The sequence below is a fragment of the Dromiciops gliroides genome, chromosome 3 (assembly GCF_019393635.1).
Source record: "Dromiciops gliroides isolate mDroGli1 chromosome 3, mDroGli1.pri, whole genome shotgun sequence".
Classification (NCBI taxonomy): Eukaryota; Metazoa; Chordata; class Mammalia; order Microbiotheria; family Microbiotheriidae; genus Dromiciops; species Dromiciops gliroides.
In genome coordinates, this window is record NC_057863.1 from 339,952,352 (window position 1) to 339,978,413 (window position 26,062).

A 26,062-nucleotide genomic window follows, 5' to 3' on the forward strand; every position below is an offset into this window, starting at 1 on the left:
AAAAACTCTAGGCAGCTAGGTAGCACAGAGGAAAGAGCCCTGAACCTGGAGTCAGGAAAACCTGCCTTCAAATCCATCCTCAGACACTTAATAGCCGTATGACCCCTTGGGAAACAACAGTTTGTCTGTCTCCCTTTCCATCAATAAAATGATGATAACCTACCTTCCAGAGTTGTTTGTGAGGATGAAATGAGATATTTATAAGGTGTTTTGCATATAATATAGAAATGGTGGCTATTATTAATAAACGATTTTACATTCACATGTACTTGTCTCTAAGGTGGGAATATAAACTCCACGTGAGTGGAGATTGGGTTTTTGGTTTTTTTGTATCCCCAGTGGCTGGGGCATAGTAGGCTCTTTAATAAATGTTGGTTGATTAATGCATTCACTGATAGCCCTTGAGAACCCAGGATTATTCCCTCACCACAACGAGCAAATGTAATAAGGCCTTAAAGGGAGGGAGTCATGACTAACAATAATGACAATATCAACTGTTGCAGGGAGGGGAAGAGGAGAAAGAGAGGAAGAAAGGAGGGAATAAGGAGGACAGTTGGTGAGGGAGAAGGAAAAAGAAGGGGAGAAAAAGGGGATGGTAGTTGGAGAGGAGAGGAAAACAGAGTAGACAGGGAGGGGGGAGGAGGGGGGAGGGGAGAAGAAGAGGGGAGTATTTCCCACCGCGGCTGCGCCCTCAGAAAACAGCGCCTTGGGCGCCTCCAAAGTGGGGGGGGGGGGAGATAAGGCGTGCTCTGCTACCCCCTGCAGGTGAGTCCACGACAGGACCCGAGCTTGCAAACATCGAGCCTCAGCCGAGAATCCCAAGAATGGCCCCCTCTCTTCCCCTACCTCGGAGGCTTCCAACGGAAGAGCCCGTTTACGCCGACCAGAGCCGACTGTTATACTTTCAGGGTGGGCATTTACACCTCTGAAATCGGCAAACGGGCTACCAATCAGAGCTCGGTTTGTTGCTTTCTTAATTGTCTCGAGACTTAAGAAAGGATGGAGGAAATGTTAAATATTCAGATTAAATTTAGCGTACATGATCTTTGTGGTTTCCCCCTCCCGGAGAGCCGGTTGTTAAAATTTTACCAACGCACCCCGCCGGTTCCTAACCCGAAGCCATCTACTCCCGCGGCCTGTACACAGGCCCTCGGCCCCAACCCAAGTACCCGCCTCTGTTGGAAGATGGGCCGCAGGATGTAGGTGTTCTCCGACCCCACGTGGCTCTTGTCCTTGTCGCTCACACCAAGAACGGGAACTGAGATGGACATGGTCGCGGCCGGCGGGGAGACCCCAGCGCCGGGCCCGCAGCTAGATGGAAACCGCGGCCAGATTTAGCCCGGTCGCTCGGAGACTGTTTCCTAGCAACGTGGCGTCATTTCCGCCCCGCCCCTTCCGCGCCCTCTCAGTATTCTTGTAGTTGGACCGGAGCGCTTAGTGAGCGTGGGCGTACGCGGCGTCTGGCGGGCTTCGGTCCTAAAAGGCTACGGGTTGGGACTTGGAAGTGGAAATTGGAAAGGGGAGGAGGGGAAGATAGGAGGGGAAAGAGAAAGGAGGGGAGGGAAAAAAAGAGAAGGGGAGGAGGAAAGGAGAAAGGGAGGGGAGGGAGAAAAAGGGGAGGAGAGTGGTCCCTATAAGCCTGTGCAAAGGGCAGAGTAAAGGATATCAAAATAATATAATAATAACCAGGGTCTACATAACTCTTTTAAGGTTCGCAAACATTTGTAATATATTACATATGTGAACTCATTTGACCCTCACAACAACCCAGCGAGGGGGATGCTCTTATTAGCCCCATCTTACAGAGGAGGAAGCAAGCATAGAGAAGTTAACTGACTTTGCCCAGGATCACACAGGAGGTAAATGTGTGAAGTGGAATTCGAACCCACCACTTAACTTGCCTTAAAGAGGGAAAAAAGGCTAATGTCCTTAAAGATCTATCACTCCTTCCTGTAGGCAGCTCTATACACGTTCAAATCCTGCCTTTTATACTTAGTGGGTGTATGAACTTGGGCAGTTCAGACTTAACCACTGTTTGCCTCAATTTCTTCATCTATAATTGGACATAGTATTAGCACCAAGGTGTTAACATAAACACTAGCTATTATTATCTCCAGTGATAATGTCTCCAGACCCTTGTCCATCCTGGTCACCTCATCTTTGGTCATGAACTGAATTGGTCAGTATCATTCCAGTGCTTAGCACACTTACTTATTAAGTAAGCACTTAATAAAAGTCTGTTAACTAAATATGATGCCCCCAAATCAACTTAATTTAATAGGAATTTATTAGGTACCTACTAATGGGCCAGGTTTGGGTAGCTAAGTGACACAGTAGATAGAGCAACTGGACTTAGAATCAGGAAGATTCATCTTCCACAGTTCAAATCTGGCCTCAGACACTTATTAGCTGTGAGACCCTGAGCAAGTCACTTCACACTGTTTGCCTCTGTTTCCTCATCTGTAAAATGTACTAGAGAAGGAAATGGCAGAGCACTCCAGTATCTTTACCAAGAAAACCCCAAATGGGGTAACAAAGAGTCGGACACAACTGAACAACAGTGGGGCAGGCCACTGTGCTAAGGTCTGAGTAGATAAAGACTCACAAAAAAGCAACTAAGCACTATACCTCATAAGTGCTCAAGAAAAGGAGCTATCACAAAGTCTGGCCTGGGGATTCAACTCCACCACTACCATGACCCTCCTACATCTCCCCACAGCAAATTCTTTGAGAGCACTATTTGTTTATGCTTATATTACTATATTTACCTATCTACCCCATACTACTTCCCTTAATTAACTGAGGGGACTCCATATTAAAAGGAGGAAACAGGGAGGGGGAGAGGAGAGTTGGTGAAGGAGAAGGAAGAAAAAAAGGAAGGGGAGAAAGAAGGGATAGGAGTTGGAAAAGGGAGGAAACACACTTAGACTTCCACATCATTCTTTTTTCTTTTTTTTTTAAAGAATGTTTTTATTTTATTTTTCTCAATTACATGTAAAAACAATTTTTAACCTTCATTTTTTAAAATTTTTGAGTTCCCTCCCTCTCTCCTCTTCCCTATATGTGAAGTCATGCAAGACAGGTCAATGTTAGCCAGGTTGCAAAAGAGAACACACTTACTAGCTGTGTGACCCTGGGCAAGTCACTTAACCCTCATTGCCCCACAAAATAAATAAGTTTTTTTTAAAAATAAAAATAAAAAGAATGCTTCTATCTACATTCAGAGCCCATCAGTTCTTTCTCTGGAGGTGGATAGCATTTTTCATCATAAGTTCTTCAGAATTGTCTTTATCATTAAATTGCTGAGAATAATTAAGTCACTCAAAGTCTTACACATCATTCTAATTAGAACTTTGGGGCTGATTAAAGCTTCTTTATCCCGCTACTGACAACAAATTACTATGTCCTGCTCCTCTAATTTCTGTGATTCAGAATTTCCTTCTGCTTAGATAAAAAACCCTCCCCCCAAAAGGAAATAGTTGCCATGGAGAGATGGTGGGGGGTTTTCCCCTCCAGCAAAGGCTGGAACACCACTGGGGTATATGGGGTAGAGAACTAACGCCTCTGCTGTGAGGGCTGCTAAGCCCTTTATAAGGCAGTATACTCATCCACCTTTGCTATCTGGCACTCAATTCTCACCTGTAGCCCAAAAAAACTGTAGCAAGCCCAGTGGCCACACACTGCTAAACCATCTGCAGACAGGCCAAACCTGTTTGAGAGTAATAGATGAGGGGGGCAGCTAGGTGGTGCAGTGGATAGAGGACCAGCCCTGGAGTCAGGAGGACCTGAGTTCAAATCCGGCCTCAGACACTTGACACTTACTAGCTGTGTGACCCTGGGCAAGTCACTTAACCCCAATTGCCTCACCCCCCCCCCCAAAAAAAAAGAGAGTAATGGATGAGTCTCAAACCCATAAGGGAGTTAGGGGAGAGTGTCTACCACAAGCATATGAAGGCTTCCCCTGGTGAAAGGGGGGGATGAGAACAATTTGTTCCAACAGCCATGAACGTTCTTGAAGATGATGCTGTGGAGCACTTAAAGTTTGGTCAGACATTGAAGACACCAAGGTCATCCACTGCATCCAGGGCCATCACCAGTTGTCTTCACCTCTGTCCTGCCACTGGACTTCAATGACCCTGAAAAAGAGAGTGAGGCTGACAACTTTGCACAACTCTGCCTCACGTAAATCCAATTCACAGACAAGTCAAGACATCACCCTATGATATCACTAGTCTTGTTTAGAAATGAAGGACAATTAACCCCCATTGCCCAGCAAAAAAAATAAAGAAATGAAGGACAAGGGGCAGCTAGGTGGCGCAGTGGATGGAGCACCAGCCCTGGAGTCAGGAGTACCTGAGTTCAAATCCAACCTCAGACACCTGGGCAAGTCACTTAACCCCAATTGCCTCATAAAAAAAAAAAAAAAAAAAAAAGGACGAACAACAACAATTAGAATGGGGATCAATTTGGTACATGGTTTGAAAGATTTGGCTGCTGAGGTCCTTTCCAAGTCTCAAATTCTGCTGTTCTTTGAACTTATTATCCCCAGGCAGCTTTTGAGATGAATTGTTTCATTGTTGGTGCTTGTATCCTGAGAACCTTGGACAGTTCTTGGCATATATTAGATACTTAATGCTTCCTGGTTGATTGATCCAATCCCAATCCCTTCTCTAATCCTAATTCTCTCACTGAGCTTTCTGTAATTCTCTGTTTTGTTTGTTTGTTTGTTTTGGCAGGGCAATGGGGGTTAAGTGACTTGCCCAGGGTCACACAGCTAGTAAGTGTCAAGTGTCTGAGGCCAGATTTGAACTCAGGTCCTCCTGAATCCAGGACCTGTGCTTTATCCACTGCACCACCTAGCCGCCCCTTGTAATTCTCTTTTAAACTGACTCCATCCTAGACATCTTCTTCACTGAAACCTAGAAGACACCCTTTCCACTGCTACCTTCTCTGAATCTGGCTGCTCCTCTTAACAGCCAAAAGGAGTTACGTATATTTTTCTTTCCCTTGCCTGGCCCATCACTTCCAGAACCTCACTCAGCCACTATAAATCAGAAACTACTCCTTTAGAGGGTACTCCAACCTGTCCATGTCTTTGCTGGTGCCTCAGCTTATAAATGTCTTAGGTGGGATTCAAACTCAAGTCCATCCTGACTCCACATCTAGGGCTCTATCCACTACACCAAGCTGGCCTCTCATTTCCTCTGCCTTCTCCATTCCTATCACCACTGGATCCAGTCTTCACAGGAATGGTTATACTTTAGATCCTCCTTCCCATCCTTCACATGCAAACATTGAATTTATTGCAGGTGTCAGAATTCCTAGTCACAGTTTGGCACCTCCCTTGTTCTGAACTGACTAATGTCAATTATGATCAAATTGAATTCAATTTTAAACTTTTTAAAATTTAGATCCACTTGAGGGCAGCTTGGTGGCACAGTGGATAAAGCACCACCCCTAGATTCAGGAGGACCTGAGTTCAAATCTGGCCTCAGACACTTGACACTTACTAGCTGTATGACCCTGGGCAAGTCACTTAACCCTCATTGCCACACACACCCCCAAAATTTAGATCCACTTGCCACACCATGCCACATGTCAAAAAAGGTTAAGAAATTTGTCCAAGAGATGGAGATAAGCAAGCTTCAGTGGCCTGAGCATAACCTGATTTAAACTTCACTGAAAACCTTTGGGGTATAATCAAGGCAAGAACTGGGAAAATGTACTATGTGTCAAAGTACTCTTAATGTAATGTGGGGTTTCATGATGAAGTACTAAAGAATGGGTATCAAAATCTTGTGAATTCAATGCCAAGTGATGGTAGGGGCAAGGGGGAAAAGTGCAGCAAAAGGCTGGCACACTACATATATATAACTTTTTTATTTTTTAAGATGTTAAAAAAAAGATCAAATTGGGACACAATGTAACATAGATGATCAGTCTGAGCATTAGGAAAACCTGAATTCAAGTCCTAACTCTGATAGAAATTTTGTGACCTAGGTGACCAATGTCATCTAGCCTCTTGTGATCCCAGGCAACAAAGAGGAGAATTGCCTAGGAATTGTCATTTGTTTCAATAGAGTTTCCACACCTGGAGCTAAATAATAGCTCCAGACACCAGCCTCCATTCCCTCCCCATCATCCCCCCCCAAAAAAAATCAGCTTAGGGGCAGTCATTCTGATAACTCTGTTTTACACAGAGTAAATGCTTAATAAATGCTATACTTGACATGTTGAGCTTGCAGTGAATTGCACACTAAAACTCCCAAGTATTTTTCAAAGAAATCTTTGTCTCTAGCCATGCCTCCTCCAACTTCTATTTATGGAATTAATTTTGTTTGTTTGTTTTGCAGGGCAATGAGGGTTAATTGAAGGAATTAAATTTTTAACCCAAGTATAAGAGTTTAATTTTAATTTTTTTTTAATCTGGCCTGTGATATGAACAGGGCAGGAAACTGTAAGTGAAGAAATTCACCAACTAATAGTCTTAGAAAGTTCCCATAGGTACAAAAATATTTATAGCAGTTCTTTTTTGGTAGCAAAGAATTGGACCCTGAGAAGATACCCATGAATTGGGAAATGGCTGAACAAATTATGGTATATAAATGAGATAAGATACTATCGTGCTGTAAGAAATTATGATAGGGATGGTTTCAGAGGAACCTGGGAAGACTTGTCTGAACTGATACAGTCCATTAGAGTGCAAGTTGAAGCATATTTTCTTTCTTTTGTTTTTCTTTTTCTTTAGACATAGCTATGTGGGACACAGCTTTGTGGGAATTCATTGTGCAAGACTATACATATTTGTAATGTGTTTTGTTTTTCTTGCCTTCTCAATCAATAAGGAGAGGGGCAGTGGAAAGGAGAGAATTTGGAACCAAAAATGAAATGACATTGAATTTTTTCTGAGGTATCAATTCACACCTATCGGATTGGCAAATAAAACAAAAATGGAAAAATTGGATGTTGGAGGGAATGTGAGAAAGTTGGGATGCTAATCCACTGTTGGTGGAGTTGTGAAAAAGATCCAGCCATTCCAGAGAACAACTTGGAACTATGCCCAAAGGGCTATAAAACTGTGCATACCCTTTGATCTAGCAATACTACTGCTAGGTTTATATCCCAAAGACATTCCAAAAAAGAGAAAAAGACCTAATTTGTACAAAACTATTTCTAGCAGCTCTTTTTGTGGTGGCTAAGAATTGGAAATCAAAGGAATGCCCATCAATTGGGGAATGACTAAACAAGCTGTGGTATGTGATGGTAATGGAATATTATTGTGTTATAAGAAATGACAAGTAGGATGATTTCAGAAAGGCATGAAAAGATTTGTATGAACTAATGTATAGTGAAGTGAGCAGAACCAGGTTAACACTGTGCACAGTGGCAGCAATATTGTTTGATGAAGAACTGTGAATTACTTGACTATTCTCAACAATACAATGATCCAAGACAATCCCAAAGGACTAGTATGAAATATACTGGGGGCAGCTAGGTGGCGCAGTAGATGGAGCAACACCTCTGGATTCAGGGGGACCTGAGTTCAAATCCAGACTCAGACACTTAACACTTACTAGCTGTGTGACCCTGGACAAGTCACTTAATCCCAATTGCCTCACCAAAGAGGAAAAAAAAAAGAAATATACTAGCCACCTCCAAAGAAAGAACTGATATTGATGAAACACAGACTGAAACATGCTATTTTTCACTTTCTTTCATTTTTTTCTTTTATTCAAGTTTTCTTGTACAAAATGACTAATATGGTAATGTTTTACATAATTGTACATTTATAACCCATATCTGATTGCTTATTGCCTCAAGGAGGGGGAGGGGAGGGAGAAAAGAAGGGATAAAAATTGGAACTCAAAACTATAAATAAAAATGTTTATTACTTTAAAAAATATTGAATTTCTTTTTCAAAAATAAAAAATAAGAGAGTTCCCTCAGGGAACTGAGAGGTTGTTATTTACCCAGGATCACACAGCTAACATGTATAAAAGGTGACAGAACTCAGATTTTCCTGAGTCAGTAGTTGACTTTCGATCCATTATGCAGTATATATGTTTGCCTTTCTTTTTCCCCATTAGATTTCATTTTATTAGATTCAGTGTCTTATCCCAGCCCACCCAAACCCTTTTAGATCTTGACTTTGTCTTCAAGCAATCAATCAACAAGCATTAATTAAACCCTTCCTATTCTAGGGATACAACAAAAAGCAAAAATAGTCAACATGTTAGCTACCCTAATGCTTTCCTAGTCTAACTACTTTTTTTTTTTTTTTTAGTGAGGCAATTGGGATTAAGTGACTTGCCCATGGTCACACAGCTAGTAAGTGTTAAGTGTCTGAGGCCGGATTTGAACTCAGGTACTCCTGACTTCAGGGCCGGTGCTCTATCCACTGTGCCACCTAGCTGCCCCTCCACCTAGCTGCCCCTATCTAACTACTTTTTAAAAATTAAATTTAAAAAATTTTAATCAACAAAAATGTACCCTTTCTCACTCCCAACCTCCCCCCTACTGGTAGGAAAAGGAAAAAAAAACCTTTGTTTTTTATACAAACATACACATATAATGTATGTGTATGTATATATGTATATGTGTATATGTATATGTATGAGTATATGTATTTATGTGAGTGTATGTACACACAGTATATATACATACACACACAGTCAAGCAAAACAAATTCCCACAATGGCTATGTTCAAAAAATATATGTCTACATCCTGAGTCCATCACCTCTCTGTCAGGAGGTTAGTAGAATGGTCCGTCACAAGTCCTCTAGCATTTGGTTGATCATTGCATAGATCAGAGTACCTAACTCTTTCAAAGTTGTTTGTCTTTACAATGTTGTTGTTCTTTTCCTGGGCACAAGGGTTTCATTTTTCTCCTTTTAATTTGGGGAGGAGAAAAGGAAGTAGAGGAGGGAAGAGGTCAGAGACAGAGTTTAAAAAAAACCGGTAGAAGAGGAAGAAAGAGTCACATAACCATTTTTAAATAACCAGAAAACAGAAGGTCCATAGTAAATACAGACAAGCAGAACAGTCTTGAAAATAATATTAATTTTTTAGATATTTTAAAAGAAAAGCAAGTTGTATAAAATAGTGTTTCACAGCTTCATATATAAGCTTATTTGGGGTTTGTTAACTTTAGCATTAAAAGCCCCTCTAATTTAAAATAAGGATCACTCAGGGAACGAGCCAATAGTTAGACTATTCCCCTGGGACTTTGAGAGTCCCAAGTGCTTGAAAGTGCTCCACTACAAAGATCTTCAGGTGTATCAGCCTTTTCTTCCTTTCATTTTTGCAGCTTATGTGGCAAAGTAGAGTGCTGGGCCTGGAATCACAAAGACCTGAGTTGAAATCCAGCATCAGACACTTACTCATTGTGTGCCATTGGGCAAGTCATTTAACCTCCGATTGCCTCCATTTCCTCATCTGTAAAAAGGGAGTGATAATAGTGCCTACCTCACAGGAGTGTTGTAAGGATCAAATCAGATAATTATCGAAAAGTGTTTAGCACAATGGCTGGCACATTATAAGTGCGATATAAATGTTAGCTATTATTCCAGGGCAATAAGGTTTGATACTGAAAAAAAACTAGGGAAGGGACAGAAGAGAAAAAAAAACGAAAATATTCTGGCTAGGGGCAGCTAGGTGGCTCAGTGGGTAAAGCATCAGCCCTGGATTCAGGAGGACCTGAGTTCAAATCCATCCTCAGACACTTGACACTTACTAGCTGTGTGACTTTGGGCAAGTCACTTAACCCTCATTGCTCCACCCCCTCCCCCCCAAAAAAGAAAAGAAAACACTCTGGCTAGCTGCCTGAGAGTTTAAAACACTGAACCTTGTCTTTCACAATAGTAAAAAATCCATTCATTCTATACGCAAGTGAATAAATTGTTTAGACCCATGTCCAAAAAAGGAAAACCAGAAATGAAAATCCAGAGGGCTGGGGGCAAAATTAACCAAGAAAGAGAGAGATTAATGAATTATTATTTGAAAGTCTGTATATAAGAGCCTCGGGCACTGAAAAAGAGGCTGTGATGCTATTGACAGTTAGTGAGTCTAGTAATTCAAGTTTTGAGCATCACCTAATGGTTTCTAATAGCTTCAGCATATAGGTGGTGCAGTGGATATAGTGCTACGAAAGAAAAAGTGAGTGTTCTAGGCCCCTTGTTTTGGCCCCTGGGGTTTGGAAATTTGGGGGATATTCTTCTAGCAGTCTCCACTGAATTAGAGCAGTTGCAGACCTGATGTGCAAAGGAGTAGGAACAGCATCTGTGTTTCCCTCTCTGCCTTACTCTTCTCTGTCTCTGTCTCTGTCTTTGTCTCTCTGTCTCTCTCTCTCTCTGTCTCTCTCTGTCTCTCTCTCTCTCTCTCTCACACACACACACACACACACACACATTTTATCATCCCAACATTTCATCTTCCTTTTACTCACCCTATCTAAGCAACTCAAAGTCTCCTATAGGCCTTTTGCTAGTAGCTAACTTGCATCTGAAATGTCTCTACTAATATTAGTGAAATTTTACCCAAGTCTTTCTGTTTGGGATTCTCTTCTAACCTAATATCATTTCTAGGATTGTCCCCTCCTCTGTCATTCTTCTTCTATGTCCTTTGCCTTCCCGGTCAATGAACATTTTTGTAATCTCTCCAGATACTTGTTTGTTTGTTTTGGGGTTTTTTGAGGGCAATGAGGGTTAAGTGACTTGCCCAGGATCACACAGCTAGTGAGTGTTAAGTGTCTGAGGCTGGATTTGAACTCAGGTTCTCCTGAATCCAGGGCCAGTGCTTTATCCACTACACCACCTAGCTGCCCCCTCTCCAGATACTTCTTGTACCTTAGGATTTCCCCTCACCCCCCCAATACATACACATTCCCTTATCCATATTCAGTTCCAGTTTCTAACCACTTGGACCCTCTGTCTCTGTCTCCTAACTCAACCAGAGGTAGCTAGGTGATAGAGGGGATGGAATCCTGGTCTTGGACCTAGAAACAACTGAGTTACTGAGTTCAAATCATTCCCCTGACACTTAATAGCTATGACCTTAGGTAAATAAATCACTTAACCTTTCTCAAACTCAGTTTCCTTATCTATAAAACAGAGATAACAATAGCACCTATGTCACGGGGTTTTGAGAGTTTTAAATAAGATAATATATGCAAATCCCTTCACAAACCTTACAGCTCTAAATTAATGTTAGCCATGACTAATATGAAAATGTTTTATGTGATTACACATTTATAACTCATTTAAAACTCTTACCTTTTTAGGAAGGGGGGAGAGGAAATAGAGAGGGAGAAAATTTAGAATTCAAAAAAATTTTTTAAATGACTGTTAAAATTTGCCTTTACATGTAATTGGAAAAAATTAAATATGATTAAAAAGAATTATAGGGAAAGAAAAACATTAATGTTAGCTACTATTTTTTTTTTTGCGGGGCAATGGGGGTTAAGTGACTTGCCTAGGGTCACACAGCTAGTAAGTGTCAAGTGTCTGAGGCCAGATTTGAACTTGGGTCCTCCTGAATCCAGGGCCGGTGCTTTATCCACTGTGCCACCTAGCCGCCCAGCTACTATTATTATTACTCAAGGATTCTAAGAAGGTCCATTCTAAGAGGTACCCAAAAGAGAAATTACCTCTCTCTTCTCAAAGAAGCCACAGAAGAGACCCAAGAAGCTGTTGATTAGTTGAACTAATACCAGGAGAATCTGGATGACACTGACACTCAAGAGTGTGGAGAAGAAAGTTACATGCCAGATGACAGCTCGAGGAGGCTCAATGCAGACTGAATCCCAGAGGAAGCGGTCATAAAGGTAGTTCCTATTCCCCCCAAAAAAGACAAAACCAAAAGAGTGGGAATGAACACAGAAAACTAAACAAATTAAATTAAGAAGCCCAGATAGCCTAGAAACAGGGACTTCATAAAGTGGAACTGGTGTAAAACTCTAGTATAAAGAGATTAGGCTTTTACCTTCACTGAGCTCAAAGTTAGAGGAAAATAAATGGAAGACTTCAAATCAGAATCTAAAAAAGGAATTTTGTGTCACAAGAGTTAGATGTTCTAATGAAGCCATCATTCAAAAAGCATTTAAAATAATTTTTTTCAATAAGCATTTAAAATATCTACTTTGTGTCAGACACTGTGCTAGGTACTAGAGATACAAATATAAATAATAAAATTATTTCAACTCTAAAGGAATTTAGCCATTCTGGAAAACAAGCCCAATCCTCCACACCCCCAAAAAACTTACTAAACTGCTCATGCTCTTTTACCTAGCAATTGCACTACTAAAATTTATACCCTAAAGAGATCAAAGAGAGAAAGAAATGTCTCATATATTTGTAGCAGCACATTTGGGGATCAAAGCAACAACAACAAGAATCAGAAACAAAATGTCCATTAGATAATAGCAAAATGAATTGTGGGTATGTGAAAGGAATAGAATATTATTGCACCACAATAAACAATGAACATTCAGAATTCAGAGAAATCTGGAAAGGCTTGTACAAACTGGTACAGAGTAAAGAAAGTAGACAATGGACACATGATCACAATGCTATAAATGAAAGACATATTCAAGCAACTGAAAAAGACAACTGAACCCAGATTAAATGGAATGACCAGTCTTGATCCTAAGGGACAGAGGATAAAACACAATTTCCATAAAACATACATTTCAATAGAGGTGATAGATAAACTACCAGTATGAAATTTGGCAAATGGTCATTGTGTTGGCTGGTTTTTTACTTAACTGTTTTTTACTTTGTTACAAGAAAAGGTTCTGTTGGGGTTAAGGAGTATGCCAAAAAATTATTGTTGTTCAGTCGTTCACTTGCACCTGACTCTTTGTAGACCATACTGTCCATGGAGCTTTCTTGGCAAAGAAACAAGAGTGGTTTGCCATTTCCCTTTGCAGTGGATTAAGGCAAAAAGAGGTTAAGTTGCCCAGGGTCACACAGCTAGTGAACGCCTGAGAGTATATTTGTTTGTTTGGGGGTTTTTTGAGAGGCAATGGGGGTTAAGTGACTTGCCCAGGGTCACACAGCTAGTAAGTGTTAAGTGTCTGAGGCTGGCTTTGAACTCAGGTCCTCCTGAATCCAGGGCCAGTACTTTCCCCACTGTGCCACCTAGCTGCCCCTGAGAGTATATTTGAACTCAGGTCTTCCTAATTCCAAGACCAGTTCTCTTTCCAATGAGTCACCTAGCTGCTAATGTCAAGAGATTAATGGGGTATAAATGCCATTAGTGGGGTAGATAGATGGCCTACTGTATAGAGTACCAGGCTTGAAGTCAGAAAAACTCATCTCCCTGAGTTCAAATCTAGCTTCAGGCACTTCCTAGCTGTGTGATGCTGGGCAAGTCACCTCTGTTTGCCTCACTTTCCTCATCTGTAGAATGAGCTAGAGAAGAAAACAGCAGATCACTCCAGTATTTCTGCCAAGAAAACCCCAAATTGGGTCACAAAGAGTCAGAAACAACTGAAATGACTAAACAACATCAAAAGACAAAAGGCATCATTGACAAGTACAAATTAAGAAAAAGAATGAGAAACTAGCATGAGCATTCTCATTTCCTGGGAAAGGACTAAGGTTGTAAAGCTATCATTTGACTTCTAAAGTCCCTTCCTTTTCCAAATCTATGGTCCTGTGATCATTTTCCCGTTTACCTGTCATTCAGGCCTTTAAATGGATAGCCGTACTTTGAGGCTTGTGTCTCATTGGATGAGGGGACATCAAACATGCAGAAGGGACCATCCTTTAGGGCCACACCAGAAGTGATAAAACAAACAAAGGCCCCAAAAAAAGCCAGGCAACCTGCCAGCACCGAAGCAAGCATCTATAGAAGGAGGGAAAAAACAATGAAACTAATTCTGAGACAGAGTTATCCACTAACCTACAGTGTGACCCAGGCAAATCACTATGCTTTGGTTTCTCTCTCCACTCCACTGAAATATGTGTTGTTCATTTGTTTTTTCATTCTTCTCCAACTCTTTGTGATGCCCTCTTCATGGGTTTTTTTGGCAAAGATACTGGAGTGGTTTGCCATTTCCTTCACTAGCTTATTTGACAGATGAGGAAACTGAGGCAAACAGGGTTAAGTGACTTGCCCTTGGTCACCCAGCTAGTAAGTGTCTGAAGCTGGATTTGAACTCAGAGAGAGGAGTCTTTCTGACTCCAGGTCCAGCACTACTGCACCACCTAGCTGCCCTACTGATAGATAGTCATAGCACAACTAAGATGATGTGGGTGTTGGAATGGCACTAGGTACCTTACAGAAGTTGAACGAGAAGTACCAGTATTATAGGACAGAGGCTTTTTTGCCTCTGTATAGAATCCATCTGCATTTAGACCTTCAGTGCACAGAAGTCAGGAGGTGGTATAGGGTTTCACAACATCTTTACATCTTTGACTCAACCATTGATCTTATAATGATTGGAATGATGCCACCTGCTGGAGACTTACTGTAGAAAAGCTCTGTGATGAAGTGAAGGTCTTTGAGGGCAAGACCAGGAGTCTTTTCTTTGGCGTCAGGAAGTGACGTCTGCTTGTGGGAGGAAGAAGGGAGGAACCTGGCGCTCTGACTGGGCTCTTTTCCTGAGGACACTGGTGGAGAAGGGAGCTAGAAATGCGCTCTCCCTTTAATAGATAGGAATCTAGGCCTTTCTCTCTCTGCTTACCAAATTCTTATTCTCCTTAATAAATTCTTAAAAGTCTAACTCTTGCTAAAGTTTATAATTTATTGGCGACCACTCATTAGATTTTAGACAGTCTAGCTAGAATTTTAGCCCTTAACAATCTCATTAGATAGATTGAGTTTTGGTTTGGTTTTGCGGGGCAGTGAGGGTTAAGTGACTTGCCCAGGATCACACAGCTAGTAAGTGTCAAGTGTCTGAGGCCAGATTTGAACTCAGGTCCTCCTGAATCCAGGGCTGGTGCTTTATGCCCTGCACCACCTAGCTGCCCTAGATTGAGTTTTAACTGCTTAACGATTCCCCCAAAATATGGCCATATTTTCCCATCTAAATTCTAACTTTCTCATTCTTGAATTCTCTCTCAAAACAAACACAGGAAAGAAAAAGAAAAATTATGGGCAATCTACCTTTTTCCTAATCAGCAATTCTGTTAGCTAGCTTCTTTGTCAGTTGTATTCCTTGGGCAGATAAGTGGCTCCTTGGATAGAGTGCTGGTCCTGGAGTCAGGATATGGCCTCAGGCACTTACTAGCTTTGTGACCCTGGGCAAATCACTTAACCCTGTTTGCCTCAGTTTCCTCATCTATAAAATGGGGATAATAATAGATAATAATTGCACCTACTTCCCAGGGTTGTTGTGAGGATCAAATGGTTAAAATGGTAAAGTACTTAACATAGTGTCTGGCACATACTAAATGCTTATATAAATGTTAGCATTATCATTATTATTATTTTTGCTGGCTTTCTTGGCTTCCAGTTCACTTCCAAATCATCTACTTTCTTAAAGGAACCAGAAAATATGAAGTTTAAAATACATTTGAGTAAAGAATACATAATTTAAAAATGCAGATATACAGTAGTTTCTCCATTTAAGCCAAATTGCCTTGAAGCCCAAAGTACACAGAAGGTATACATATGTTGCAGAAATTTTTGATTTTAAGTTAAAGATTCACAGTGAATTCTGGAAAACAATTTAGATTTGTGCAAGAAAAGGCACTTAACCATTGATTCCCTTTGATTCAGAAATCTCACTACTGGTCACATACGCCAACAATATCAAAGCCTCCAGAAATGCCAAAATATCTACAATAGATTTTTATATGTGTGTGACAACAAAAAGCTGGACGCAAAGTGTGTGTGTGTGTGTGTGTGTGTGCGCGCGCGCATGCGCGCGTGCATCATTTGGAGAATGAATAAATTGTACATGAATGCAATGGCATGTTATTGTGTATTCAGAAATATGAGGAATTCAGAGAAACATGGTAAGATTTATATGAACTGATACAGAATGAAACAAGTAGAATTAATAGAATACCACATGCAATAATTAAATAAAATGAAGCTGATGTATGAGTAACTGTAAAAACCAATCCTAATCTGAGATGATTAAATACTTCCCTACTTTTGGTAGAAAGATGGGGGACTATGGGTATGGAACATTGAATATATTGTTGGCTACAGTCACTGTCAGTTGCCTTTTTTTTTTTGAGGCAATAGGGGTGAGTGGCTTGTCCAGGGTCACAAGCTAGTAAGTGTCTGAGGCTGGATTCGAATTCAAGTCTTCCCAACTCCAGGGCTGGTACTCTATCCACTGTACCAACCTAGCTGCCCCTTAGTTGCTTTTGCTTAACCATTTTTCCTTTTTATGAGGAAGGGTTCATTGAAGAAGGGAAGGGTTGTACTCAGAAATGACTTATATAAAAAGAAAAGGTAATGGGGCAGCGAGGAGGCGCAGTGGATAAAGCACCAGCCCTGGATTCAGGAGGACCTGAGTTAAAATTTGGCCTCATGGGGCAGCTAGGTGGTACAATGGATAGAGCACTGGCCCTGGATTCAGGAGTACCTGAGTTCAAATCCAGCCTCAGACACTTGACACTAACTAGCTGTGTGACCCTGGGTAAGTCATTTAACCTCAATTGCCTCACCAAAAAAAAAATTGTCCTCAGACACTTACTAGCTATGTGACCCTGGGCAAGTCACTTAACCCTCATTGCCCTGCAAAAAAGTATCATCAAAACTTATTTTCAAAAATAATATTTTCCAATGTTAATTGTGAAAAATTTTAATTTTAAAAATTGCAATTGTTTTTGCTTTCTCTTGTTTTTATAACACCTTCATTTCTTAGTATATTCCTCTTCTACCTGCAAGCCATCCCTTGTAGCAAAAGAAAAAGAAAAAGAGGAGTGAGGAAGAAAAGTTCAGCATAACTAATCAACACATCAACTCAATCTGATACCAACCCATACCCATAGTCCCCCACTTCTCCAAAGAAGGTATTTCTTCCCCTAAGCCAAGTTTGGTCATTGTAATTACAGAAGTCTGTTTTCTTTTTCTATTCCTTCAACTTATATTATTGAAATAATGTATATTGTTTCCCTGGTTCTGCTTACTTCACTTTACATTAATCAATCAACCTTTAGTAATGCTTACTTATTCCAGGCACTGTGTCAAATGCTAGAAATACAAAAAAAGGCAAAAGAGTCCCTACCCGCAATGAGCTTACAACATGCATGCAAAAATATACAAAGCAAGCTATAAACAGAACAAATCAGAAATAATCAACAAAGGAAAGGCACCCCTCTTGGGGTTGGGGAAAGGCTTACTGTAAAAGGTGGGATTTTTGTTAGGACTCAAAGGAAGCCAAAGAGGTCAGAGGGCATTCCAGACATGGAAGACAGCCAGAGAAAATGCCTGGAGCCACTATACCAGTTCATAAAAGTTTTCCCATGTTTTTCTGAATGCTTCCTATTAATGTTTCGTTACAGTACATTAATATTTTATCATATTCATGCAGCAGAATTTGTTTAGGCATTCACCACTCCATTTGCATCCACTTTGTTTCCAATTCTTTGATACTGTCAAAAGTACTCCCCCGACTATTTTCTATCTTTGACCTTAATAAAGTACATGCCTACCCTGGGTATATTCCTGGGTCAAAAGATGTGGTCATTTTAATTAGCTTAATTGTATATTGCTTTCCAAAGTAGTTGGAATAATTCACGACTCCACAAGGAATATATTAGTGTGCCTGTCTTTCAGAGGCTAATTCAACCAACAATGACTATTCCCATTTTTTGTCATTTTTGCCAAATTGTTAGGTTTGAGGTTAAACCTCAGAGTTGTGTTGATTTGCATTTCTCTTATTATTAGTAATTTGGAGTAATCTTTCATAGAATTGTTGATAATTTACAATTTTTTTGTGTGTGGGACAATAAGGGGTTAAGTGACTTGCCCAGGGTCACAAAGTTAGTGTCAAGTGTCTGAGGCTGGATTTTGAACTCAGGTCCTTCTGAATCCAGGGCCAGTGCTTTATCCACTGTGCCACCTAGCTGCCCCCTTCAATTCTTTTAAGAATTTTTTTCCATATCTTTCACCATTCATCCATGGGAAAACTGCTCTTAATTTTATGTATTTGTCAGTTTCCTATAGATCTTAAATATTAATCCCGTAATAAACATATCTGATGGAAAAAAATCTCAAACCCCCTAAACTTATATGGGCAGAAAATATCATATAATGTAAAAAAATGATGTGGGTCAGGGAGCAGCTAGGTAGCACAGTAGATAAAGCACTGGCCCTGAATTCAGGAGGACCTGAGTTCAAATCTGATCTCAGACATTTAACACTTACTAGCTGTGTGACCCTAGGCAAGTCACTTAACCCCAATTGCCTCACACAAAAAAAAGAAAAAAGACATATATTCAATGTAATTTACATATATGTATTACATACATGTTATATAAATACACTCACATATTATATACATCTCTATAGTTGCATTATATAATTTCGTAATTCAGGGAACATACCAAACTAAGCAATGAACTAAAATAAAAAGATATAAGAATCACAACATTTTAAGAACTAGAACAAAAGAACCACTTACACTTTTGCAAGGCCCAGTGTTACTGAAGCAGCCCCGGCGCCAGCCTATCAGTGTGATGAGAATGGATGCAAATAGCACCTATGGAAAAAAAGTAGGGAGGAAGTAGAAAGAGTAGTTCTTAGGATTCCATCTTCATGCTCAGTAGGCTAGTCAAATACCCTGAATATATAGGCTAATCCCCTATTTCTGTATCTTAGTCAAGTTCTCTTTTTTGGTAGAGGGAGGCAATTGTGGTTAAGTGACTTCCCCAGGGTCACACAGCTATTAAGTGCCTGAGGCTAGATTTGAAATCAGGTCCTCTGGACTTCAGGGCCAGTGCTTTATCCACTTCACCATATCAATGGCTAGCTGCTCCATTCCTTGTAGTCAGAACATTCCCCATATTCTCCAAACTACAATTTGGCAAACTGGTCACAAAGATTCTTCTTTTCTCTTCTTTCCCAGTCAATCTTGAAGCCATCTCAGGTTTCAGATTAGTGTGTTGGCTCCTTAGAAAAAGACCTCTCAGGGCAGCTAGGTGGCGCAGTGGATAGAGCACTGGCCCTGGAGTCAGGAGTACCTGAGTTCAAATCTGGCCTCAGACACTTAACACTTACTAGCTGTGTGACCCTGGGCAAGTCACTTAACCCCAATTGCCTCACTAAAAAAAAAAAAAAGAAAAAGACCTCTCACTGACTTAATTGCACACCACCATGAGGAAAAGTAGAGAAGGTGACCAGTGTGAAGAAAAAGATGTCCCCTTACCATGAGTCCACCTGCCCAAAGGCCTGCACCCCTCATAGCATGCTTGCCTATAAGGCCATTCTTCAGATAGGTCACTTGCCAGTCAGGAAAGAACAGAGCAAGGTTGGCACCAGCAGCAAGTTGGGCTGAGATGCCAAGACTGACACCCAAGATGCGGGAACATGATCGAGAACATGCCATCATGACTTGGGGCAAGAACTGTGTCCTAAAAGATAGAATAAGAGGGGCAGGTTATTACAGCTCCAGCTTTCTGTTTTTTTCCTTTAAATTCTTTTTTTTTTAATTTAAAGTTTTGAGTTTCAAATTCTATCCCTCCTTCCCTCTCTCTCTTCCTCTTGTCCTGAGGTGGTAAGCAATCAGATACAGGTTATACATGGGCAATTACATAAAACATTTCCATATTAGTCATTTTGTATAAGAAAACTTAAATAAAAGAAAAAAGTGAAAGATAGCATACTTCAGTCTGTTCAATCAACATCAGTTCTTTCTTTGGAGGTGAATAGTATGCTTCATCATTAGTCCTTTGGGGTTCTCTTGGATTGTTATATTGCTGAGAATAGCTAAGTCTTTCATAGTTCTTCATCAAACAGTATTGCTGTCACTGTGCACAATGTTCTCCTGGTTCTGTTCACTTCACTATGCATCAGTTCATATAATTCTTTCCAGGCCTTTCTGAAATCATCCTGCTTGACAGCTCTAGCTTTCAATCCACCTTCCCATAGCCTCTTGTCTGACCAACTGATTTCCCTCCATGCCACTGAATATTATAATCAAAGAAAGCAAGGAAAAATAACAAAGGCAATGAGGTTAACAAACTACAAAGAGGTGCTAACACCTTGTTATCCCCCACCATAGCCAGCCATATGTAGGCTAGAAACACATGTCAAGGAAAGCACTCCCTGCCTAAGTGAACCTAAGAGAGGGCAGCTAGGTGGTGCAGTGGATAAAGCACCAGCCCTGGATTCAGGAGGACCTGAGTTCAAATCTGACCTCAGACACTTGACACTTACTAGCTATGCGAACACTTAACCCTCATTGCCCTGCCCCCCCCAATTTTTTTTAATTAAAAAAAACTAAGTGAACCTAAGAAATCGCCATTTCCAAGTCTTAGCTGCCTCTTGTTCTGTGTTTCTTCTCTAAGCACTGGTGATTAAGTAATAGGTAATATCGAGATATCTTCTTGAATTTGGGAGTTTAGGAGATCCTGAAACTCTCAATTACAGCTGACTGGCAGCAGGATTTTCTGCATCTGAGAAGATGAACACCGAGAGAAGAATGAGCCCCAGCCCTATTCTGGCTTGCTAAAAAACATGGACCTTGAGGTAATTGTTTGGACCATGCAGAACTGAAGAGAAATGTAAAGTGCCTACTTAGCAGTCCCACAAAATGCCTATTAAGTAGCTGTACAAACTCCCAAGAAATAATAAGAGCAGTTTATTACTGCTTATTCTTTAAGTTTTGTTTTTGTTTTATTTTTGGTCAGTGCCTGCTAGTGAGTCTTTTGTGTTTAGCATTTCTTTTGTGTACAAGAGATAAGTAGCTGTCCCGATCTATAGGTTACATTGGACTTCTTCCTATCCCTTCCTTTTTGGGAAGATCTTAGGCAACAGTAAAACCTAAGTTTTAAGAACTTTCCCCAGAGCTCAGGGGTAGGATCATAAAGAGCTCTCTATGGATGTCTGGTTTGGCCTCAATTCATGTGTCCAAAGATAAGAGTGGTCTGTTAGTAGAGAAAAGAAAAGTACTCTCAACCTTCGAAGCCCTAGCTAGGAGAAGTTGTCATCGTTAAGCTTATATCGTACCAAAATTTGCACCTTCCATTTACTGGATTTTGCTTTTCCATTCGCATTTCAAGTGTTTTACACTCATTAACCTTTTTTTGGGGGGGGGGCATTGAGGCAATTGGGGTTAAGTGACTTGCCCAGGGTCACACAGCTAGTAAGTGTCAAGTGTCTGAGGCTGGATTTGAACTCAGGTCCTCCTGAATCCAGGGCCAGTGCTCTATCCACTGCGCCACCTAGCTGCCCCATGTTAAACTTATTTTCATATTAATCATGTTGTGAAAGAAGAATCAGAACAAAAGGGAAAAACCACAAGAAAGAAAAAACAACAGCAATGAATAAAGTGAAAATAGTCTGCTTCAGTCTGTATTTAGACTCCATAGTTCTTTTTCTGGATGTGGAGAGCATTTTCCATCATGAGTCTTTTGGAATTGCCTTGTATCATTGCACAATGTTGCTGTTACTGTGTATAATGTTGTGATTCTACCCACTTCACCCAGAATGAGTTCAACTAAGTCTTTCCAGGTTTTTCTGAAAGCAATCTGGTCATCATTTCTTACAGCACAATAATATTCCATCACATTCATATACCACAACTTGTTTAGCCATTCCCCAGTTGATGGGCATCCCCTCAATTTCCAATTCTTTGCCACCAAAAAGTCAATGTGCATTCTTTTTTTTTTTTTTTAATTTTTTTTTAACGGGGGAATGGGGTCAAGTGACCTGCCCAGGGCCACACGGCCAGTAAGTGTCAAGTGTCTGAGGCCGGATCCGAACCCAGGAACTCCTGAATCCAGGGCCGGCGCTCCACCCACTGTGCAACCCAGCCGCCCCCAGTCAATGTGCATTCTTAAGAAGTGGTATCTACTATAGAATATTATTCCGTGTTTCCTTTCTTAAAATGTGGCACCCAGAGTGTAATATCACAGACCTGGCTGATATATGGTTGGTTTTGCTGAACTGGGTTGGTTTTGGGGTTTGTTTGTTTTTCCTCTCTTTTAAAATCTTTGTTACAAGGGACAGTTAGCTCTGTATGAATACAATATTCCAGAGGTGGTCTTATCAGAGAAAGGTTAATCAGAGCTTTCAAACCTCAGGTTATCCATTCATTCGACAAATGTTTCCTTCAAAGTATTGTACCCTGTGCTATGCACTGAAAGGGGATACCCAAACAAATAAGATGTAGGATCTCCCCCCACAATACTGACAATAAAATAGGGGGAACAAGACATACAGCAAACATTCAGGGAAATCCATCCCTCTACTCTGTTTCTGTATAGCAGAGGGATCTAGCAGACTGCAGAGAAAAGAGACAAGCTGCATGATGACCTGGTCAGAAGTGTCTGCATTCACATGCCTCTAGCTGTAGGGAACTTTATGCTTGGAAGAGCCACCATCACCATATGGCAATGCTAAAATGCAGTTTATGTGCCAACATCTGTTAGAGAGGAAAATCTATAAAGACCTTGGCTAGTTCTTTGAAAACAAACTAATCTATATTTAGCTTCCAGACTATATCATGTAGCCAGTCTGTTGGATTAGTACATTGGTAATGAATATTCCCCATTGCCTCTGGACAATAAACTGGACCAAAGTGTAATAGGAGGAAGATGGCAGATTGGATTGCATTTCTGAAATCAAGAAGTGCTTTCAAGGATTCTAAGATGATTTCCAGTAGAGTGAACCTATCCTTTAAACTTAAGTGTTGCCGAGGTAATACTGCATTGGTGGTGAATCTTAGGTGGTTTTACAGGATCTCAAAGTCTCTCTGCCCCCAGATGACCCACCTGTTCCCTTGGGTAAAATGAGCCAGGCACTGGCCCAACTATAGCTGCATGAGGTTGATACTTGGCAGCCATCCCAGGGATTAAAAATGAAGCATTCCAGTACTAATTGTCTTCTCTAGACCAAAGTTCAGAGGAGGTATTTATGTGCCCAAGGTTTAAAATCCAAACCCTCCTGTGTTATTGCCCTCCTCCACTTTACTCTCTACTTTGATCCTCCACTGTAGCACACGAAACTTGCCTGATCCTAAAACAAATACAACTACAATCTGTAGAGAGTAAGATATTCTGGCATTAAAAATGTACGTATGGGGCAGCTAGGTGGTGCGGTGGATAGAGCACCAGCCCTGAAGTCATGAGCATCTGAGTTCAAATCTGGCCTCAGACACTTGACACTTGCTAGCTGTGTGACCTTGGGCAAGTCACTTGACCCCAATTGCCTCACCAAAAAAAAATGTGTATATGTATGTTTTTGTTGTTTGGTCATTTCTCAGTCATGTCCAACTCTTCCTGATCACATCTGGAGTTTTCTTGACAAAGATACTGGAGTGGTTTGCCATTTCCTTCTCTAGTCCATTTTACAGATGAGGAAACTGAGGCAAACAGTGTGAGGTGACTTGCCCACGGTCACACAACTAATAAGTGTCTGAAGCCAGATTTGAACTCAGGAAAATGATTCTCCCTGACTCCAGGCCTGGAGCTCTATCCACTATACCACCTAATTAGCACAGTAGATAGAGCACTGGCCTGGGAGTCAAGGGGAACTGAGTTTAAATTCAGCCTCAGCCACTTGACACTTACTAGCTGTGTGACACTAGGTAAATCAATTGCTTTAAACATCTGCGGCCATCTCCAGTCATCCTGATGTATATCTTGGAGATGGCTCTGGAGGAAAGAGTGAGACTGGTGACTTTGCACAGCCTTTCCTCCCTTAAATCCAATTCATTACAAGCCATGACATTTGTCATGGTCCTCTTCAAGAACAAAGAACAGGGGCAGCTAGGTGATGCAGTAGATAGAGCACCGGCCCTGGAGTCAGGAGGACCTGAGTTCAAATCTGGCCTCAGACACTTAACACTTACTGGCTGTGTGACCCTGGGCAAGTCACTTAACCCCAATTGCCTCAAAAAAAAAAAAAAGAACAAAGGACAAACAACAACACCTAGCTGCCCCATGCATGAATAAGTCATATAAAAACATCATTCCTCTACTTCCCTCCAGCCCACCCCACAATATGTTGTGTCCTAATGGATTGATTTTCTTGCCTACTTCTAATCCTGGCTGAGTCTAAGACTCCGAGATGGGAAGTATACATAACTTTTTTTTTGGATAGTACCCTTTCTCCTCCCTTGCCCCATCTCCCAAGTTATGGTGATCATGCATTCAGCCCTGATTTATTGTTGTTCAGTTGTGCCCAACTCTTTGTGACCCTGTAGACCATAGCATGGCAATACATAGGGTTTTCTTGGCAAGGATACTGGAGTGATTTGCCATTTCCTTCTCCAGTGGATTGAGGCAAATAGGTTAAATGACTTGCCCAGGGTCACACAGCTAATAAGGTGTCTGAGGTCAGATCTAAGCTCAGGTCTTCCTGACTCCAGGCTCAGCACTCTGTGCACTATGGCACCACCTAACTGACTATTCATCCATAAACAGGAAAGAATAGGAAGTACTTCTTCAGGTGTGAATTAGGGACAGTGGGAGGGAAGAAGGAAGCATAGTCCATAGAAGCAGCCAGTGCTGGTGCAGCCTTCTTCCCTTCCCCCATGTTGGGCAATCCCATCCAAGACCTTTGTCTTTTCACCTGGTCAAAGCCTTATTTATTTTGGCCAAAGAATGTCACAAAATTTCTGAAGCAAGCAAACAGGTAGTCTTAAGATTATGAGAGAACAGAATAAAAGTATAATTCTGAGAAAACAAGTATGACATTCTTAATATACTTTTATGAGGAGTATCATAAAATCAAGAGACTATTCTATCCAAAAGACTAACAAATCTTTTCAGTTGGGGTTAAGTGACTTACCCAGGGTCATACAGCTAGTACATGTTTGAGGTCAAATTTGAACTCAGGTCTATCCTGACTCGAGGGCCAGTGCTCTATCCACTGAGCCTCTAAACTGCCCCTGATACTATTAAATCTAAGACAACTTAAGCTCTGATTTTGAGGTGACCAGGAAAGACATTGTGTGTGAAGAAGTTAGGTTTGTTTTGATGGAATGTCAGTTCAATACATATTTATCTAATGTCTACTGTGTACAAAGGGCTGTTTGGGCTAGACACTGATGGAGATAAAAGAAATAGGTTTAGATAAGGTAGTCTTTGCCTTCTTAGAGTTTACAATTTAGAAGGGGAAGAAATTTGTTGTTGCTTAGATGTTTTCAGTTGTGTCTTACTCTCTGTGACCCCTTTTTAGGGTCTAGGGTTTTCTTGGCAAAGATATGGAGTCAGTTGTGTGACCCTGGGCAAGTCACTTAACCCTCATTGCCCCTCACACACACACACAAAAGATACTGGAGTAGTTTGCCATTTCCTTCTCCAGCTAATTTTACAAATGAGGAAACTGAGGCAGACAGGGTTAAGTGACTTGTCCAGGTTCACACAGCTAGTAAGTGTCTGAGGACTCCAGGCCTGGCCTTCTATCCACAGTACCACCCAGCTGCCTGCTAATTATGGGAACCAATCCATTATAAGTTTCCTCTGGACATCAGAAGCCTACATCTGAGGATACAGAAGGTCAAAGGCCAATCATGAGTGTGGGCAAGACTGCTCCTATGCCAGGCACATGCACCCTTGCCAATTAGCATTCAGAGTAGACCATGATCCAGCTCAGGCATCTGCCATCTGACCAATTGGCACTCAAATTTTCAAGAATAATTGAAGAGCTTCTAGAGGCTTCATTGATAAAGACAGATGTCAGACATGGGGCTTTTCTAGTATATAAACAGGAACAATCCAACCTCATGACAAATTGTTGCTGCAAACTCATCCTGTGGCCCTCCCACGGATACTGGTCCTTATATCGTTATGGAGAAGGCTGGTATAGGACCAGAAGAAACTCTCTAGTTCCAGAGGATTGTGCCCTTTACCTGGAAGTACCAGAGGGAACCACTGGCAGCCTTTGCTTTGTTCTCTTTACATCCCATTGAAAATCTGGCCCAACGGAAC

The 26,062-nt window shown here is 41.1% G+C and overlaps 2 protein-coding genes across 2 annotated transcripts in view; both read right to left on the reverse strand.

Moving 5' to 3' along the window:
- The window catches only part of PCYT1A (phosphate cytidylyltransferase 1A, choline), a 94,504-nt gene extending 93,102 nt beyond the window's left edge, over nucleotides 1–1,402 (reverse strand). Inside the window, exon 1 of the mRNA XM_043996132.1 lies at nucleotides 1,174–1,402. Coding sequence (XP_043852067.1) covers nucleotides 1,174–1,271 — 98 coding nt within the window. The 5' untranslated portion in view covers nucleotides 1,272–1,402. The remainder of the gene's footprint in view (nucleotides 1–1,173) is intronic.
- On the reverse strand, nucleotides 1,362–19,515 carry TM4SF19 (transmembrane 4 L six family member 19). Its single transcript, XM_043993514.1, has 5 exons — nucleotides 19,333–19,515; nucleotides 18,589–18,666; nucleotides 13,678–13,847; nucleotides 11,647–11,830; nucleotides 1,362–1,484 (listed from the first exon to the last, which is right to left on the reverse strand). Exons 1-5 carry the CDS (start codon nucleotides 19,513–19,515, stop codon nucleotides 1,362–1,364), a joined length of 738 nt encoding a protein of 245 aa, XP_043849449.1.
- Nucleotides 19,516–26,062: the final 6,547 nt, after the last annotated feature.